Here is a 19,212-nt window from a genome sequence, read left to right as displayed (position 1 = left end):
ATGCATCGAGCTTCGGCTACATAGGAATCTGAGAGGGGTGTGATCAGGTGCGAACAGAGATGGAGACATTTCCATGTTGAGGCTCGTTGCACACTGCTACTTTGTGGATAGTCTAGAACGTGTCTCACCCCACAAGCCAGATTGGGTTGAGAAAGCATCCCTGGTCGGCAATGATCATCGGTTGGTATGCGGGGAAGCAAGGAGCTACCCCATATTTTTTACCTCATCATCTCGCTTATGTTCTGCATTTCAATTTTTTGTCTCCATCCTCTGGACCGTTTAAAAATTAGTACGGTCAGACCAACAATAACAATTCTTTTTCAGTGTGACTAAAAGATGGCAGACGTAGGGAGTGTACGCTGTCTTAGACAGCATTAAATTTTCACTGGCACATGATCGCTTGGCCGGACGACCCCTCCAGCGTATCATCTCATGGAAGGATGTTACCAAGAACTACAGTGGCGGGAACAGGTACATGTCCACGTTTATGGCTAGCATCTTCCGTCGGGATCCCGTTCTTACTTTTTCCTTCTTTGGCTCCTTTGAGGTTAAAGTCCGAGATGGTGTAACAACGGCCCTCCATGAGTCAAGGCAAGGGACTGTCGGGCTGCTCCGATAGGATCGCGTGGTGGTATCATTACCCTGAAATCCTAATCTTGAGGACTGGTTCAGGGTCAACTCCCTCAAGTCATCATTGGTGCCCCCGGTCGAGCCAAGCTGTGAGGTTGCACCCCAGCCTGCCAGCCAAGCCCAACATTCCGCCAGTGCCACATTAACAGCTTCCTGTCCCAAGACCTGCCAAGCCACCCCAAATTTCACGCACCAATCCACTTGTTCTGCCGGGCTTATCGCGGTGGCCATTAGGGAGAGTGCCCAGCTCGAGCTGAGACAAATGCCTCGGCCTCGTTGGCTGACATCCCGGAAAACATGACCGAGCGAGTGCCCGGGTCACTGAGGAGACATGAATAATTGCGCTTTGTCGCACAACCGGCGATAAGGCAGAATCTTGGCACCATATGGCGTGGAGGAACCCTGACTTCGAGGACGGCCAGCCGATAGGCTCTTCCAACCCAAACTCAGCTTGCACTCACTTCCTTCCATGATTGGAGGTGGCACAAAACAAGCGATAATGGTCGGTCACCTCGCGCTCAGACGGGACTTCTCCTTCACTGCACAACCGATCGGCTGTCCAACCTTGGCCTGTCCATTTTAAAGTCGTTCATTCCCCTGGACCTCTTACCCCTCCCAACCGCAATCTATCGTTTCCTCCTCCCTCTGCGCGTCCGTCCCTACTGCGCCCATCATGAATCCCTCAGACACTGTTGAAGTGGCAGAGATTGCGAAGTCTGCAGCCTTTGCTCATGATGCGCATCCAGATGAGAAGAGGGATCGAATCTCAGCTGAGCTACGTCCCGCCACCTCACCTGAGATCGAGGTGGTTCGTGAAACCGCTGAGAAAGGTGGGTTCAGTTCGTCGGCCGCATATGAAGACGACGCAGCTCTACAGAAAGACTACCCTTCTCCGGATGAACTGAGGACTCTACGTCGCGTCTCCGGCAAAATTCCCTGGACAGCCTATACTGTAGCCTTTGTGGAATTGTGCGAGCGCTTTTCCTATTATGGAACTACAGCAGTTTGTACGTTCGTCACTAGCCCGCTCTATTCCCTGCTAACATTGACAGTCGTCAACTTCATCCAACGTCCGCTTCCTGAAGGTTCATCAACCGGTTCGACTCATGGTCTAGACAATCTGGTACCCGGTGCTTTGGGCATGGGACAGCAAGCTTCCACTGGACTGACCTTATGTAAGTTGCTACAAATGCAGAATGACCATCTGCTGACCATCAGTCAATTCTTTCTGGTCTTATATCATGCCCCTCATGGGCGCCTTCATGGCCGACCAGTACTGGGGTCGCTTCCGCACCATCATGTTCTCGATCGGAGTCGCTTTGCTGGGACATACAATCCTCGTCATCTCAGCCATCCCGCCGGTTATCAATAATCCACACGGTGCAATTGCTTGCTTCTCAATCGGTCTGGTTATCATGGGAGTGGGAACTGGTGGTTTCAAGTGAGCTCGTTATCACTTCCATAGTGGCCATTATCTAACTGGATTAGGTCAAATATCTCACCATTGATCGCGGAGCAATATCGGGAGAGCAGGCCGTACATCAAGACCCTCCCCTCAGGAGAACGCGTCATTGTCGACCATGCTGCCACCATCGCGCGCATCTACCTGTATTTCTACATGATGATTAACATCGGCTCCATCCTAGGACAAGTCAGCATGGTGTATGCGGAGCGCTACGTTGGCTTCTGGCTCTCATATCTCCTGCCCACCATCATGTTCACTTTCTGCCCTACAGTGTTGTTCATCTGCCGCAACAAGTACTATCTGGTCAAGCCAACTGGGTCTGTGTACCTGCAGGCTTTCAGGCTGTGGAAGCTAGCGATGGAGGGGCGCTGGTCGCTGAATCCTGCAAAGATGTAAGTGTCTCCCTATACACACTCAACCTTGTTCTAATACATCTTAGGTTCACAAAGAATCCTACCCCCTTTTGGGATTCGGTCAAACCCAGTGCTTTGGGTGCCAGTCGTCCCCAATGGATGACCTTCGATGATGAATGGGTAGATGAGGTAGCTCGTGGTCTGAAAGCATGCAAGGTGTTTCTGTGGTATCCTTTGTATTGTACGTTCACCACCCCCTGGTCTCTCTTTGCAGCTCATGCTAACAATCCAGGGCTGGCCTACAACCAAATGTTGAACAACCTGACCTCTCAGGCGGCCACCATGCGTCTAGGTGGAGTCCCCAACGACATCATCAACAACCTCAACCCCCTCTCACTCATCATCTTCATCCCCATCATGGACCAGCTAGTATACCCATTCCTCCGCAAAGTCGGCATTCAATTCACCCCTCTCAAGCGTATCACAGCTGGCTTCATCGCCGCCGGTTTATCCATGATCGCCGCCACCGTCACCCAATACTACATTTACCAGAAAGGCGAATGCGGAAAACAAGCCAACTACTGCTTGGATGAATACAACTCGCACTCGCCCATTTCCGTTTGGGTCCAAGCGTTGGTCTACATCCTAGGCGGCATTTCCGAGATCTTCGCATCCGTAACCTCACTTGAATACGCCTTCACCAAAGCACCGCGCAACATGCGCTCCCTCGTGCAAGCCGTGGCTTTGTTCATGAACGCATTCTCGTCCGCCATTGGACAAGCACTCGTGGGATTATCGAATGACCCGCTCCTGGTGTGGAATTATGCTGTCGTAGCAATTCTGGCCTTTGTAGGCGCTGCGGGATTCTGGTTGACGAACTATAAGCTCGATCGTCAAGAGGATGAGTTGAACCATCTGCCACAGAGTCACTATGAAGGTCGCCCCGAGGGACATGCTGATGAAGAGCAGCGATAGGATGCGTGCCGTTTGAGAGAAGAATCCACGTACTAGGTAGTTACTTTAAAAGATAATTCAAACCCAGTATATGTTTACGACCACTCATATGAATTAATACTATATTCTCATTCATATCCTCCTTCTTAAAGCCCCTATCTTCATTCAGATACGCCTTGTTTATTCCTACGAGATGCATCTACAGATGTTACACATTACGCAAGAAACATATTAAGCGTCGCACAAGCAGTCAATTAGGTGTCAGGCAAGTAAGTGAAAAAGCAAACTAATAGAGGGAATCAACCAAAGCCAAGTAAATCCAAAACAGGAAAATCACAACATGAACCAATCATCAAATATACCATGCAAACATGATCATTACAATTCCTCCTCTGGCTCAACAACAGGGCTACCCTGGGTATCAATAATATCCCAAGACTGCAAGTCCAGGTTCAACACATCGTCGTTGCTCGAAGCTTTGCCAGAGCCAAACGCCTTCAGGTTCCACTTCTCGACTCCCTCAACTCCTTTCAGGTCCTCGAGGTATGCTGCGAACACATCACGGTTCATACGCACGTAGTCCTGGTAGTCGCCGGGCCAGTCACCCAGACGCTCAACGGCCAGCTTGAAGAGCTGCAGGTGCTGGCGAACACGCTGGGCCTCGGGAACAGTATCGGGGGTGCTGTCCTGTGCATCGCCGTACATGGAGCCATCGATGCTCAGACTGGCCTCGAGGTTGTCCTCGTAGTCAGCATAGTAGGGGTCGCTGAAGGCACGAAGAATGCTTTCATGCACCTGGGCGCACTTCTTGTAGTAGCGGTTGGCCAGCTCCTTGTGGTTCTGGTGGCTGGTAGCCACCTTAGTGTACAACTGCGTCAGCAGAGTCGACATCTCCAAAGTGCTGGGGTGACGAGGTCCGTGCACGCGGCGGCAGTTGTAAGTGATGTCCTCGGCCAGACGGATAGCGTCCTTGTACTTGCCGATCTGGAAGCGAGCGATGATGAGACGGTGGCCGAGAGAAAGGGTGTAGGATGGCCAGTTGCGGTGCGCCTCACGGCTATCCCACAGGATGGTGAGAAGCCATGCCAGGTTGCCATAGTCCTTCAGGTCTCCAAGCAATCCGATCAACTTACTGAGCTGCTCGAAATTGACGCCGCCCATGTCGAGCTTCAGACTCTTGATGACGGTGAGCGCTTCCTTGATGATAATGGAAGAGACACCCAGCATCTTCTGGCGAGAGGCGTCATCAGGGTGAGCGGCAAGGTCACGACCCGCAATAGTCATACCAAGAGCGAAGATGAACTTGACGATCCCGACAGAGCGGTAGACTTCCTCGTGGGACTTGATGTAGTGGAACGAGGCAAGGGCAAGGTCGCAAGCGCTGCCCCATCTCTGGCTCTTCAGCAGCTGGTCCACGTAGTCGTTGCTAGTGATACCGATGGAACGGATGAAGTCATCCGAGCGGTGGGTGCTGAAGTGACGCAGGATGGTCTCAGCGAAGATGCGTACCTGCGCAGGCTCGGTCAGCTTCACCCGCTTGCCCTCGGTAGCGACGAAGTAGTCCACGAATTCATCAAAAACGCGGGCCGCAGCGGTCTGACGGTTGTTGGACAGCAGGAAGTGGTACAGGCGCGCGGTGGACACAGAGACAGTGTGAATGGAGCTCGTCTTGGACTTGGTCAGGCTTCTGAATTCTTCGAAGTAAACATATTCGGTCGTCAGAGCGGCCAGGATCTCGGTGATCGTAACCGATGTGCTACGGCGCAGACTGTACTCAAGCTGTGCCAGGAAACTGAGGCTCTGACGCTCCTTTGAAGCAAGGTCGAACTGCACGGACTTGACGTTGGAGGTATCCTTCATGACAATCTGACGGTAGATCTCTTGAGTAAGCTCGGTCGCCTTCTGGATCTGGTTGGACGCAATGTAGCTGGACGCGATAGTGGAGGCAGCGGCAATCAACCGGGTCGTAGAAGTCTCAGACTTCAAAATTTCCACGGTAGCTTGCTTGAGCTCGCTCAATACAGTCTCGGTTTCCTTGCGTTCGGCGTGGAAAGAGATCATCTGCTTCATCCGGGTGAGGGATTCCTCGTGGGCCCAACCGTGGGTTTTCCGCACGGTCGATGTGCGCTTCTTCAAGACTTTCAGAGCGCGGTCGGCCTGCTGCGTAGTCACAGACTCCGCATTCTCCGTCACGAGAGCTGCCTGCTCTTCATAGATAGCGTCGAGGGTATTGGAGATCTCTCCAAGATCGATGTCTTGAGACTTTGTCGCAAGCAGCTCTTCGTAGATGTTGATGGCCTGGACCTCATACGACTTGGATTCCTGGCACAGCTTTGCGAGGGTCAGAGAGGCTTGCAGGCTGATGGTAGCAGTAACACCGAACACTGCCTTGACCTTGGTCTGGTACTCAACGGTGACCTGGTGCAGGGCAGTAAACTCGGTGCGGACGCTGCGCAAGCAGTGAGTGTACCGGTTAAAGATTGTCTGCACGAAGGTCTGGTCCTGGAACCTGGGGCTGAGCTTGGGGTTGCTGATGAAGGAGGTGAAAAGGATCTTGAAGTGCTGCACAGCGTCGGAGTACCGGCCTTGATTCCACAGCTCGGTCGCGACAATGACCAATGGCTGGAATGCCTCGGGATGGCAAGTAGTAGAGTCCTTGTTCAGAGTGCGAACGATCTGCAGGTAGTAATCAACAAAGATGGGGCGAGGGTGCGTCAGCTCGGCCAAAGTCCACAGGGTCTTGATCACAATTGCATCGCCCGGGCCGTAGTGGCCGACGTAGTCGTTCAGCAACTCCTGGTGAAGGTTAATGATCTTGTCAGTCTGAGAGTTGCGCTTCAGCAAACGAAGCAGCTCATCCGTGTTGTGTTGCCTGAGCTTGTCGTCGACCTTGCGACCACCCCGCAACGCGCGGTAGATACGGACGCGGATATCTTCCTCCTTGCTCAAACGACGACGGGAGTAGTAGCACTTGCTGAGACGCTCGGCAAGGTCTATGCAGCTCTCTACATGCTTGGATGGAAGGGTGACATCTTGCAAGTTCGGTGCGAAAAGTGCAGGCCAAACACCGTGGAGGACCTTCTTGATCAGCCGAGTGGCGGCTTGCCAGCGGTGCTGTTCAACATATTGAGCATAAAGCTCTGTCGTCGCAGTGAACGACATCTGAGACATGGTGGTAATGGAGCTCGATGCCTCGTAAACCATTTCCTCAACCGTGGTCTCGGACATGACCGTTTCAGAACTGAAGGACTGCATGACCTCCTTCGATGTGGACTCGATGCTCTGCTGTACCTCTTTGAAGCTCGACGTCTGGGTGCGGTTTGTGCTCTTGTAGTATTCAGAGCAGTGCTTGAAGACGGTCAGAGCCAAGGTGGAAATGCCGACCACCTTCATCATCTTTGCGATTTCCTGGAAGTAAGAGACCGAGGTATCAGAGATGGTAAGACTAGTCTGCTCATGCTCCTGCCAAGCACTGGACAGAATGGAAGCGGCCTGGTATTCTTTCTTCTGAGACTTCAAGAAATGGGAGTAAGCAAGAACAGACGCCAGCTTCCTCTCTTCCCACAAGGCGGTCATGTTGGTGCGGCATTCCTTGTTCACGCGCTGCCAGATTTCGACGTAGATGCGCTCCGCGAGGTCAAACTTGCCCTGCGCAGTATACTGCTCGGCCTCCTTGATCATGGCTTCAAAGTCGAAGGACTCGGACCTTTCAATCAGAAGGTCATGTTCTTCAATCTCCAAGAAGTCGTTGATTCTGGTCTGGACAACCTTGCCGCGATGTCCCCTGACGCGCACTCCCCAGTCACCATGGTATTCACGTGACTCAATGCTCTGCTCTCCGACAGTGAGGATCTTGATGTGTTTGCTGATTTCCTCGGCCCTATGGAAGTCCTTAATTGTTTGATAGTGCTTGACCAACTGCTCCCGGGTGGAGATGACCATCTTGTGGGATTCGCCGTACAGCTTTGTGTAGCAAGTGACAAGGAGATTAAGAGTCTCTTCGCGCATGGTCATAACCTCCGTCTTGCTCTCCGTAACACGGCTCACGGTCAGCTCGAGGAAGATGTTGGCCAATTGTGCCGTGAAAGACGGGCTGTTGACCAGCAGTTCGCGGCTCAGGCGGGTAGCCTCGAACAACAGGGGCGTCGCCTCCGGAATATATTCAACGTCGCGGAAAAATAGCGCGAGGTTGATGATGGATTGAAGAGTTACCCTATCCTTGGGGTTCAGAATCTGGCGGCAAATAGTAGTCACCGTGGTCTGGTAGCTCAACAGCTCAGGAGTAGGCCTGTTCGCCCAGAGAGCCCTCTGAAGCAGGAGAACGGTAATCGAAGTCGGCAGCACCTTGGCAAACTCCTTCGCGGCACCTGTCTCACCCTGGTTGACAAAGACGGTCGTTTGTCTCAGATGAGACACCCAGTATTGAACCGCAAATTCAAGCAGAGGGTACCTGCTGACCAGCGAATCCGTTTCGTGGCCGATAAGAGGGGAAAGAGACGGCTCCTTGCCCTGCGGCTCAGTCACGTACGACTTGATATAGATCAACAACCTAGTCACAAAGTCGGCGTGACGGTCCTTGACGTTGGGGATCAATTTGCCTTTGGAGAAGATCTCCAAGACTGCTTCGCGAATGAGACCGTGACGAAGGTAGACCTGCCCGTCCTGGAAAAATACCAAAGATTTGACAGGCCTAAGGACCTTGCGTGGTTCGACCTGGTAGCCCTCGGCAATTGCCAATTTGTCAATCTGGATAGAGGCCAGAGTCTGCAATTCCTTAAACAGAAGAGGGCGGTCAGCAGTTGCGAGCCACAGCAACATCAGGCGAGCCTCATCGGTTACGCCCTTATGCTGCACCGTTTCGAGGACGAGGTTGGTGATGGTCATCTTAGCGTTCACGACATCATCCACCGCCTTGTTCAGGTTATCGGCATTATCCGCGCTGCGAACGCGCTTCGAGGCAAGCTTGGCCCACAGGAATGAGCCCTTTGAGGCTTCGGTGATGCGATCCACAATTGCATCCTGCTCAATGTCATCAAGCTCAGGGAAGATCACGCTCTCCCTGTCCTTAAGGAACTGGCTCCGCACAACGGTAGAAATGTCATCGAAGATTCGCTCATCCGTGACCGGCACAGTGTGATGGCCTGATGCCTTAGCCGGCGTCTCGGCACCCAAGGCGATCAACTTCACGTTTGTGCCCTTCATTGTGGCAGCGCTCAGCTTCTGTAGCAGTACAGATTCACCGCAGGAAGCCTCGTCAATACCATCGACAACAATGACCAGGTCCTTAGCACCTTGAAGTGCGGCACCCAATGCATTCTCCAAAGCATTCCAGAGGATGTTATCGTAATCATTATCGTTCGTAGCCTTTTTGCTGCGTTGGAAGGCATCAGTCAGAATTTGGAGCAGCTCGACGTTTCCAATGCGCTTCTCGAATAGCTGCGACAGAATGGCCTTGACGATAGCCCGGGGCCTAGTCCCGGCAGGAAGACGAGCATCTACCTTATGTTAGTTTGGATCAGAAAGACCAACCTCTCATTGGACTTACTAATGGGGACAAACAGAGTCTTGTAGGGGACTCCGCGGATCGCGTGTTGCAGATTGTCAACAAGAACAGATGCCAGAATGGTTTTACCGGAGCCTGGCTTGCCCACGATGGACAGGACCTTGTCTTCACTTGTTAGGAAGTCAAATAGAGCCTGCTTGACCCAGCGGCAGGTATTCTCCTCGCGGTCATGGGCAAGGTGTGAGACGGTTTCGGCAACGTTGGAGAGGACACGGTCCTCGGGGCTGAGCCAGGATCTGACAGCCCTAACATCGGCGACTGGAGGTTCGGGCAATGTCAGTTAATATTTTGACATCAGAAAGAGGGAAGGAAGCTTGCCTTTGGTCTCATCACCGCGTTCCTTCACAAGCTGGTGCTTCCACATGGACTCGCTAATCTCTTCGCAAGCACGGCGAAATTTATGAATTTGCTCCGGGAAAGCCTCGTAGATGTTGATGTACTCCCACTCATCCCCTAGGCGGGAAACGGCTGTATGGAAGCGCATGGCCACACTGGCGATCAAGTGCACCAAGTCCTCCAGTGCCTGGACCAGCTGGCGGCGGATATCACTACTCACACTGAAAAGCCCTGTCCGCTCGAGAAGGTTTCCGAGGGCTGTGGAGTTGCTGTAGAAAAAGCCAAATGATGTCATCAAAGCGGGGGCATTCTCGTCACCGAGCTAGAATGAACGACCATTAGCGTGATCCTTGTGTTCGGATCAGGCGAGCATACCTTGAGAAGGCGAAAGCAGTATCCGTAAGCCATCTGGAAGGCAAGACCGCTGACATTGGTGAAGCCCTCAATAGCATCTTCGAAGGACCGGAGTCTCGTGACAAAGAGCTGCGCCCAGCCGAGGACCTTGTCATAGTTGCTGCCGTCGGGGGGCATAAGGGACATACGCTCTTCCTGAATCCAGGACAGGACCCTCTCATATAAGTCACCCGAAAGGGTCAAGCCCAGCTCATCGCCGGTCTCGCGCTGAAGGATAGATAGCTTCCTGGAGAATTCCGTCTCCTGAGGGTCGAGTCTGCGAGACGACACCCTCCTGGAAGTAATTGAGCGAGACATGCCATTGTTGGACATTGTATCACTCTCCGCGAATCCCGAGATACGTCTGGGCATCTTGGGGGAGAGGGGGGAAGCAAAGCTGCTAGGGACGGGGGACAGGATAGATGGAGCCATTGTGATTGTTTGAGTATCAGCAAGATCTGGTGTTTCTGTGGGCCTCGAAGGTGGTGTTTTTTTCACGGGAGAAGGAGTGCGAGTGAGTTGTGGCGACTGCTTGGGGTATCTGGAGGGGGTGACTGTAGGCCGTGGAGGAAGGTCAGGCTCAGCAGAGGTCTCTCCGGAGATGCAGCGGCAACAACTCACTATACAAGAAAAATAGCGACGCAAAACGGCAACCTAACACATGGAAGAACAAAGGCTTTGATTAAGAGGTTAATCCTCGTATCAGTCTGAGGGAGAGGAAGACCGTTCTCTGTGGGAAGAAAGATCACTTAAATAAGTAGGAAAAGCAAAGACAAAAACCCTAGACAGGGGGCTGGATTGGGTTACCGGGGGCTGATGCAATGAGGTGGGCTGGCGTGTGAGCACGATTCATGAGCAAGCAATAGTGGCAAGCTTAACCCCCCATCCACGATGATACCTCTTGCAGCATAGCGTGGCTGAGAAGAGTCTGATCCCGATGGGTCCCTCTGTATCTTTGGCCTCTCAGCACCGCCAGAACGGCTGAGAATTCCAAATCAAAGTTTCTTTCGGAGGGGACCAATAGAGAGACTACTGTTAATGGGGTTGCAAAACCCATGTCTTTGACTGTTTGCATCCCCTCTGACGATCAAAGTTTGGACTCCATGAAATTGACATCACGAATGCAGGGTATTCGCCGCCGGGCACCTGCAAAGGGAGATGGAGGGGGAACTGCTTCGTGATGACACGATGAGCGTATCAGAAAGGAAGGTGAACCCTCTGCGCAGTGCATCCCAGCCTACTGCATATCGACTACTGTCCCATTTCTTGACCATGCGGACGGGATGGGCAGTGGAGCAACACAGGCCAGTCTGGACGAGTGCAATGTCCCTCTCCACATTAGCACCGGCGTCCCGGGACTTTCTGTCATTCAACACGGGCCATATCCCGTATGGTGCCCACACCCACGAGCAGCGGCAGGGGCAGGCGAATAGAGGTCACATTGGGTCTCGTGAATTGCTCGTGGCGGCCGTTTCGAAGCTACTTTGACTAGCAACTCGGAGTCTCCGCTGAACTAGAGCTGAGCTCCTCCTTGTGCTAGTTACCCTTTCTGGCTGCATAGTCTATTGAACAGCTATGATCCTTGCAAGGGCAAGAGTTCAGCTGTGGCTGCCTGAGGGGTAGAGAGAGGACGTGATCTCCCGACTGGGGCGGAGGGGGCTGGATGGGCCCAACTCTCCGATTGGGGCCAATGGCAACGAACGAATGTCGGATAGTGGGCAAACCCGCATCGTCCTGACGAACTGCCGATCGAGGGGACGGACGCGGATTGGATGAATCCTTCTCGGCTGGCAGGACTCGAAGTGATCATCGTGGTATGTAAAGTCGATACCATGCCAGTATTCTGTATGTTAGAATTAGTTCGGCTACTCAGCAGGCAGAGAAGGTTCCACCGGGCTGAAGACGGGATAGACGGTTGCCTACCTCGGACAGAACAATCGGTTTTAATCGTCAAACTGAGCCGGTTAATACATTTGCTTAGGTTTCTTGTCTACCGGAGTAACTATGTCGATACACGATCTGGTCTTCCATCCAAAACCAGAGCCAACACCATTGCCGTGCGCTGGATGATTGGGAGTTCCATGGTTGGCAAGCACACACAGACTCCCGGCTGAGGAACCGCCCCGGCCCGCTTAGCGCGGTGGGTTGCACGATCCGGAACCTCCGCAGCAGCCAGTGCTGAACCTGTATGTAATTTTGGGTTGATGACCAAACAGAGCTGTTTTAGCTCAGGAGAGTGTAGGAAGCGTCTGATCCTGACCAAGTTGGGGATTGACGTTCCTGATTTGGCCAATGTACAGGCCGCGTAGTCCCCGACGCACCAGGATGGAACCCCGAAAATTGCAGGCAGGAGTCATGATTAGCCGGATCAAGAGAGATACATTAGTTTCATGGAGCCCGTGGGATCTCGGGGCAATAAGCAGATCTGATTCAGCCAGGAGGCATGGCGGGTGGGTCGGTATGGATTGGACGGAAGAACCTCGTCATTCAGCTGGAAAGAGAGATCGGAGATTCACGATGGCTTGCAATCCGCGGCGGGTGGATAATTTTGGCTCCCACGTGACGGTTCAGCGAGAGAAGGCTCGATCCAGTTATCGGTAAGGGACACGGCGCCATTGCCGGTGTCTCGGGGAGAAAAGCGGACGGAATTGACTGAAGGGGAATATTGCAAACCCATCCAAGGGTGGCAGGCACCTGGCAGGCACCTGAAAGCTGCCAAGTGGTGGATTCATGACCTAAAGTTTACTCCATAGTTCGTGCCTTGTTCTGTCAAGAGGGGAGAGAGATGTTCGAATCGTCATGGCGAAGCGACCGAGGACGGACCAAGGAACGAAAGCACGGGATCCATCCCTGGCGGAAGCGATCGATCCTCCGTCGTGCCTGTTACAGTCTAGCGTCCGAATGGTTCCAGTAATGCGGGAACCAACACTGACCCTGACAGGCCCAGCCTGTCCTGTCCGCATGTTCATCCAACTTTCAATGTGGAGATGATTTTTTTTATGAGCGCAGGATGGGGTATACACTATACAGTATTTTCTTGCCACACTCTGTTCCCAGTACTCTGGCACTCACCATGTCCTTGATGTCGATCATGTCGGAAGAACTGAAATCTCTCCTGCTAGCTACAGCAAAGCGCCCAACTCATCTCGGGTCTGCGTCGTCTATCATTCCCTACCTACGGACGGGATACCACCAACAGCAAGGGGTCCACTTACTTGCAGATGCTCCAGTGCTCGAGCAAAATTCAATCATTAACTCAACTCAGCTACCCCACTCGCAAAACTCCGGCTGAACAGGAGGATGCCATGCTCGTGGCTACTGTGGGAGGTACTCTCGAGTACTGCTGTGGTTTTGCAGGCAGACAGACAAGACATACCCAGTTTGCAAGAATTGGGTGTGGTCGATGATTTCATTGAAACCATCAATTGTATGCAACCACATTAGATTAGTTTGATGGGTTGGTGTTCTGCATAGAATGTGTCAACTGTCAATTAGTAGAGTCAGGTTACACAAAGATCCTGTCGAGTGACTGCTGCGGCAGCCAGTGCAGACAAAATGCAGATGCAGACAGAACGCAGATGGAAATGGAGGTCTCGCGTGGTATTTGCTAGCACTGGAGTGCCCGGCAGCAGTCACGGCAAGTATGGATTCAGCATTCCAACCCACCCGCCCTCTAAACTATCACACACTATCTATCTACTTACTTCACTTGAAGAAGATTGTAGAAAGGTATTACTAGAATTCCATAGTGAGGCAAAGGTTCAAACTACGCCTATTGTAGAAGATTATTGTCTGTCAATAATACCCCGTATTTGGAAAGAACATGGGTGTGATCATGGGTGCGATCAACATTTCGGAGTCCCCGTATACCCATTTTGATGAATATATATCTCCACCTCAGAATACAATGGATGCATCGTCGTCATGCTCGGCTAATCCCCCAACCTGATCCGAAGATCCAGCAACTTTGTCTAGAAAAAAGCAATAAATCCTATTAACAGCATTATGCTGTTTTCACAAACCCATAGTAGTGAGTATCCGCGATCGATCATCAAAAGGAATGCAACCTAGTACTACAGTACGGAGTACATGCGCTGTAGACAATAGAATATATCAGAAGTACTACCCTACGAATGGACATACAATACTACTCACGTATCAAATACACCACAATGATGCTATACTTCCGTAACTATTAGCTATTTCCATCTCGGATCCTGTCACATTCTTCCCCATCAAAAGAAGCAAAACTTCGCGACGACGCTAAATCATCGCCGTTTCAACGCTACTACTGGACCAGCACTATCTATGCAACCCCAAAACACTGCCTCCACAGTCAGACGCACAAGTCAGAATGTAGCCTTCAGCCCAGCATGGCACAAATGCTAGCACTGTCCCATAAATGGGTCAGACTACCGTAGCTAGTAGATTAATATAATATCTGACTGATCGCCCCAATAGATTGGAGTAGATTAAGCTGAGTCTACCCCTTACTTAGTCACCTTTTCCCTCCACCAGACGGGATTTCTTCGGAATTCGAATCCATTCAACATCATAAGGTATGCGATTCTCAATTTCTCGCCGTGTAGCAGTGTTGTGCTTAGTGGCTGCCTTGACGTGTCACTCTGGCCGGCATCACCGCAGGAGGCGCAATCAGCTGGATGGGGATGGTTGGACCTTCGGGGCACCAAGGTTGCTTAGGATGGATGCTGTGGGTGTGATGCTGAACCCCGGGTTGGTTGGCTGGCTGATCGCCGGGTCTAGATGCCGACAAGCTCGTTTGCTTCTTTACTAGGTGTATCATTGTGGTCGCTGGATGTACAATTCCACGGAGTCGCCGAATCTCACACGATATCCACCATTGTTATTATTGACAGGTCCCTCGGTCGGATTTATCACAAAAAGAAGCATCCTAATAAGCCACCGCATTCAACGCATGTGGATGGTATCCGTGACTGCGAGCAACCAAATCGTCGAAGTTGTCGACGGTCTCCTTCATGACATCCGTACCTACAGTAACATAACAACCACCCGTCAGTATCGCATCTTCAGAACCCACCGCATTAATCAGAATGGAACAAACTCACCCCACATGAAATCCTGCCAGGATTTATCCGCCCAAAGATCCGGATTCTTCCCAGGGCCGCGAATAGCCTCGTCGCGCTTGCGCTGTTCCTCGCCATCCGGCAAATGCAGCGCTTTCCGTGTAACTGCCGCACTCTTCTGAATCTTTTCGGCGCGATCCTTTCGTACCCGCTCATAAACCGCCAATGCGCTATCGATATTGTCCGTCAAGGCCAACACACACCCGAGCACTCCAGCATCTTCGATCGCCTGCGCCGCTCCCTGCGCCACATACGGCAGCATAGGATGGCACGCATCGCCCATCAGAACCACGCGATTCTCAATCCACGTCGGCAGCGGGAAATGCGAGTTCAGCGTCCACTCCATCACCTCCCCATCCGGAACATAACTCAATAAATCGCGAACGAGTTCATTCCACTCGGAATAAAATTCCTCCATCTCCCGTTTATCTCCCTTATTCGTCCAGCTTTCCTCCGTCTCCGCGCCTTCTTTCTGCGGATGCAACAACACCATATTATACACGGTATTATTCTTCATCGGATACGCCATAATATGGCCTCCCGGTCCCATCCACCGCATCCCGACATTCTTTTTCAGTAACTCCCGCGCCCGCGGATCCCCTTTCATTTTATCCTCAGGGATCTGGATCCGGTACGCCGCATCCCCGGTCGGCTGACAAATATCCTGAACACCATGTTGCGCCGCCATCTGGTGTCGCAGATCGGATTTGATCCCATCCGCCCCGATAACAACATCCCCGGATACCCATTCCCCGGTATGAAGCTGCACGCGCGCAGAGAAATCAGGCGCCGCACAGACAACTCGCGAGTCAGTTCGAATGGGGATATTTTCCGACCGTACCGCCTCAAGCAGGATACTTTGCAAGTCGCCACGATGGATGACTGCAAGGGGGGCGTGATACTTTTCTCCGACCTACACACACATTAGCCTCCCCACCCACAATGATCAAAGGTAAAGATATGGTATAACATACAGAAGGCATCAACTCCGCCTTCCCCAGCTCCTCATCATTCTTATACCGTCGGAGAGAATTCATCGCCAACACATTCGCCTTCTCCATGACCTTCTCCAGTAGACCCAAGCGACCGAGAATCCGCGCTGCATTCGGCGCCATCTGGATGCCCGCCCCGACCTCGGCGATTTCCCGCACCCGCTCGAGGATGGTTACTTTGTGGCCGGTTTTATGGATCGCCAGGGCGGCGGAAAGGCCTGCGATGCCAGCGCCGACGATGAGGACATGCAGGGGTTGGCCCTTGATGCGGGGGAGCTGAAAGGTGTCTTTGTAGGTGTCCATGATGACTTCGTAGTATTTCGTGTAGAGTGCAGGTAAGTATGGTTTCAAGTTATCGTAAAGAGAGACGCAGGTGAGTTGAGTGTACTTATACAATACCAACGCAGTGACATCATGGCTACCAACACAATCTCACTACCCCTTGTGCAACATCAATCGGTTAATACGTCGGTAGTACCTCTCAGCATATCTCCCTCTATCCATGACACCGTACCTAGATGTGATACCTCACTCGGAACACCTCTCGGGAGTCACTCTTACAATGATCTCCCCCAACATAGCTCCACAGCTTCATAACAAGCAAGGACTTCCATCTTCAGCATCGTCATCCAGAACCTGAAAGTATCAAGAAGTGGAGATGCGGATCGCCCGGAAGGAATTTGACTTCTGACTTTCCATAGAGTTATCGGCAGCCGAGTTCGGGAATGTATGTTTGCTGTTTTTGGGTATGATGTCATTCCGTATTTCAGCATCTTGCATCTATGATTTAGTACTGTGAGTGGTATTCGAACTACAATCCGGATGGAATAGAAAAGAATTTATATTATAGTGGAGCCCTTGAAGCTGAACTTGTTATCTTCATATATGTTGAATTATATGAAAGCAGGTTCTCTATGCTGTATATTAGGAGTGGAGGACTTATCCCGTAAGGAAGATGACAACATGTATGACTTGAACAGGAGATGTATCTTGCATTGAAAAATAGTAGTAGTAGTAGTAGTAGTAGTAGTAGTAGTAGTAGTAGTAGTAGTAGTAGTAGTAGTAGTAGTAGTAGTAGTATCTTCAAAATGAAATAAAACGCAAAAGGATATATATACGCCAGTCGTAATACATGAACATAAAGCCAACACCAAATCAATCACTCCGCCGAACGTCCTCCATAATCTAATCTACTAGTCAAGCATCACAACTGCTTCTTTCCCCCCTCAAACACCAAGCCATCCAAATCCCCATGTTCCGCAAACCACACGTCCTTCAAGTAGTTTCCCCTTGACACCCACGGCCCCCTATCTGCCGCCTTGGGCAACGCCCCCGACGCGCGGGTGATATACGTCGAATTCAAATTCAACAGCGGCCGCTCCTTCAAGCTTCCCGCCTCTCCCGGCTGCAACCGTGGAACAGCCGCCTTCACACCAGTCGCCTCCAAGTGCTTCAACAGCCGACAGATAAACAACGCCGTAGCGTCGGCGCCCAACGTCCACGACGCATTGGTGTACCCGATCACGAACGCTGCATTGGGCAGATCCTGCATCATCATGCCATGCCAGAGGAACTTGCTGGGGATGTGGATGGGTTCACCATCGACCGTGACGGAGGCGCCACCGGCAATAAGCAGTCTCAGCCCTGTGGCTGTGACAATGATGTCCGCGTCGAGGGAGTCGCCGGAGGAGAGCTCGACACCGGATTCAGTGACGGTGGAGATGGTGTCGGTTTTCACATCGGCGTGGCCGGTGTGCAGGGCGCGGAAGAAGTCGCCGTCCGGACAGATGCAGAGACGCTGATCCCAGGGGTTGTAGCGGGGTTTGAAATGCGGGGAGTGGGAGACATGGGCGGGGAGTTGGCTGGAGACGGAGAGACGGAGAAGGAAGCGCGCAACTGTAGGGAAGGTTCGGCAGAAGAGGAAGAAGAGGTGGCCGCTGATAAACCAGGTGATGCGCTGGATGCGGCGCGAGATGGTGGCGGGTAAGATGTAGCTGTACCACGAGCGGTTGCGGTTGGGCAGGGAGAGGATATAGGTTGGGCTGCGCTGCAGCATGGTTACTTGCGCGGCCTTCTCGGCCAGCTTGGGAATCAGAGTGATAGCTGTGGCACCGGAGCCGACGACTACGATCTTCTTGTTGCTGTAGTCAAGGTCTTCGGGCCAGAATTGAGGATGGATGACTTCCCCCGAGAAGCGGGAGAGGTTCGGGATATCGGCTTCGAGAGGTTGTCTGTAGTCGTAGTAGCCGGTGCCGAAAATGACGAACCGTGCAGTCAGGGCGCGTGATTGCCCGTCATGGTCGACGGTCAGGGACCAGAGCTGGTCGGAGGAGGACCAGTCGGCGCCGAGTAGCCGGTGCTGGTAGCGAATTTTCTTGTCGATGCCATATTTGTGAGTGGCACGGTGCATATATGAGCGGATGGAGGAGGCCTCGGCGATGGGACTATTACCATCCCAGGGAAACCACGAGAAGCCGAAGGAGAAGAGATCGGAGTCGGAGCGGATGCCGGGATATTTGAAGAAATCCCAGGTGCCGCCAAGAGCATCGCGGGCCTCCAGAATAGTGTAACGATAGTTGGGGAATTGAGATTGAATGCGATATGCCGCATTGATGCCGGAGATGCCGGCACCGACAATAACAACATCCAAGTCAGTCTCCATGATGGAACAAAGAGCGGTATGATGATGATGGTGGATGATGAAATGAGCGGTCGTACAGGCTACTTATAACGAGGCATGCAGCTCACATGGCCTCGGCTGCAGATGCAGCGCAATGATGAGTCCGAGGCTATCCTGATAGATCGCAACCGCCGGCCGTTGGGGCATCAAAAAATGGACCTGGCGATCAGCGGCCAATCCCTCCCAAAACGGCAACCCTTGCGACCCTCACATGCGATTGAACCGAATCGGCCTCTTGGATCTTTTGCATTTCAGACTGGGTGGTACAGTGGCCCGTGAAGTCTTAAACTCGCTGTCGCACAGCCAGGATGTAGCCATTACTGTAAACAGCACTTTCTTTGAGACCGGTATCCTACCCGATATGATTGCTCCCAAAATCTCGCTCTCTTTGGCGGAGAAACTGGACTTGGTGCCAGCTCTTGCGTCAATTACTTTGACAGTTTTCTGGGCCCTCCTGACCTCCCTTTGGCGTTCTACCGCATACCCTAAGACGTTGGTGCTGCATATTGGCTATGCAGCATTCCGCAAAGCCACGGCCCGCTTGACAGTGGCCCAAATGCAGTATGTTATGTTACTTGACCGCAACTAACTCCGACAATGCCCATGTCCACTAACAATGCAGATATGCCCTTCCAACCACGGACCAAAACTACGAACGTTATGTCCGGAAGCACAAGCTACCCTCCAAGACAGTAGACTTGGGTGACGGGGCTCTAGGACATTGGATCGGGGACCCGAAAG

At 52.2% G+C, this 19,212-nt stretch overlaps 4 protein-coding genes across 4 annotated transcripts; 1 reads left to right on the top strand and 3 right to left on the bottom strand.

The window, feature by feature from the left end:
- The first annotated feature begins 1,114 nt into the window (after nt 1-1,114).
- On the top strand, nt 1,115-3,507 carry BO79DRAFT_176005 (putative MFS peptide transporter). Its single transcript, XM_025679828.1, has 6 exons — nt 1,115-1,637; nt 1,683-1,805; nt 1,849-2,071; nt 2,119-2,487; nt 2,535-2,689; nt 2,741-3,507. Exons 1-6 carry the CDS (start codon nt 1,304-1,306, stop codon nt 3,421-3,423), a joined length of 1,887 nt encoding a protein of 628 aa, XP_025537924.1. The 5' UTR covers nt 1,115-1,303; the 3' UTR covers nt 3,424-3,507.
- A 131-nt stretch (nt 3,508-3,638) lies between these two features.
- On the bottom strand, nt 3,639-10,433 carry BO79DRAFT_288604 (NACHT domain protein). Its single transcript, XM_025688703.1, has 4 exons — nt 9,677-10,433; nt 9,284-9,623; nt 8,948-9,223; nt 3,639-8,897 (listed from the first exon to the last, which is right to left on the bottom strand). Exons 1-4 carry the CDS (start codon nt 10,124-10,126, stop codon nt 3,781-3,783), a joined length of 6,183 nt encoding a protein of 2,060 aa, XP_025537923.1. The 5' UTR covers nt 10,127-10,433; the 3' UTR covers nt 3,639-3,780.
- Nucleotides 10,434-14,150: 3,717 nt separating this feature from the next.
- BO79DRAFT_197737 (salicylate hydroxylase) lies at nt 14,151-16,464 on the bottom strand. Its single transcript, XM_025681290.1, has 3 exons — nt 15,774-16,464; nt 14,782-15,712; nt 14,151-14,704 (listed from the first exon to the last, which is right to left on the bottom strand). The coding sequence occupies exons 1-3, from the start codon at nt 16,092-16,094 to the stop codon at nt 14,607-14,609; spliced, it is 1,350 nt and encodes a 449-aa protein (XP_025537922.1). The 5' UTR covers nt 16,095-16,464; the 3' UTR covers nt 14,151-14,606.
- Nucleotides 16,465-16,995: 531 nt separating this feature from the next.
- BO79DRAFT_197733 (flavin-containing monooxygenase) lies at nt 16,996-18,453 on the bottom strand (the record flags this gene model as incomplete). The annotated part of the gene is made up of 1 exon (XM_025681289.1): nt 16,996-18,453. One exon carries the CDS (start codon nt 18,451-18,453, stop codon nt 16,996-16,998), a length of 1,458 nt encoding a protein of 485 aa, XP_025537921.1.
- Between the last annotated feature and the right edge of the window lie 759 nt (nt 18,454-19,212).

The sequence above is a fragment of the Aspergillus costaricaensis genome (assembly GCF_003184835.1).
Source record: "Aspergillus costaricaensis CBS 115574 unplaced genomic scaffold BO79scaffold_22, whole genome shotgun sequence".
Taxonomy (NCBI): domain Eukaryota; kingdom Fungi; phylum Ascomycota; class Eurotiomycetes; order Eurotiales; family Aspergillaceae; genus Aspergillus; species Aspergillus costaricensis.
The sequence above is the reverse complement of the archived record's forward strand: the minus strand, read 5'-3'. Positions and strand labels throughout refer to the sequence as shown.

Coding starts and splice junctions, on each gene's coding strand:
- BO79DRAFT_176005 (XM_025679828.1), top strand. CDS start 1,304: ATGAATCCCTCAGACACTGTTGAAGTGGCAGAGATTGCGAAGTCTGCA. Junction 1,638..1,682: donor TTATGGAACTACAGCAGTTT/GTACGTTCGTCA, acceptor TAACATTGACAG/TCGTCAACTTCATCCAACGT. Junction 2,488..2,534: donor TCGCTGAATCCTGCAAAGAT/GTAAGTGTCTCC, acceptor AATACATCTTAG/GTTCACAAAGAATCCTACCC.
- BO79DRAFT_288604 (XM_025688703.1), bottom strand. CDS start 10,126: ATGGCTCCATCTATCCTGTCCCCCGTCCCTAGCAGCTTTGCTTCCCCC. Junction 9,624..9,676: donor ACTGCTTTCGCCTTCTCAAG/GTATGCTCGCCT, acceptor CGTTCATTCTAG/CTCGGTGACGAGAATGCCCC. Junction 8,898..8,947: donor GACTCTGTTTGTCCCCATTA/GTAAGTCCAATG, acceptor AACATAAGGTAG/ATGCTCGTCTTCCTGCCGGG.
- BO79DRAFT_197737 (XM_025681290.1), bottom strand. CDS start 16,094: ATGGACACCTACAAAGACACCTTTCAGCTCCCCCGCATCAAGGGCCAA. Junction 15,713..15,773: donor AGGCGGAGTTGATGCCTTCT/GTATGTTATACC, acceptor ATGTGTGTGTAG/GTCGGAGAAAAGTATCACGC. Junction 14,705..14,781: donor CTGGCAGGATTTCATGTGGG/GTGAGTTTGTTC, acceptor ATGTTACTGTAG/GTACGGATGTCATGAAGGAG.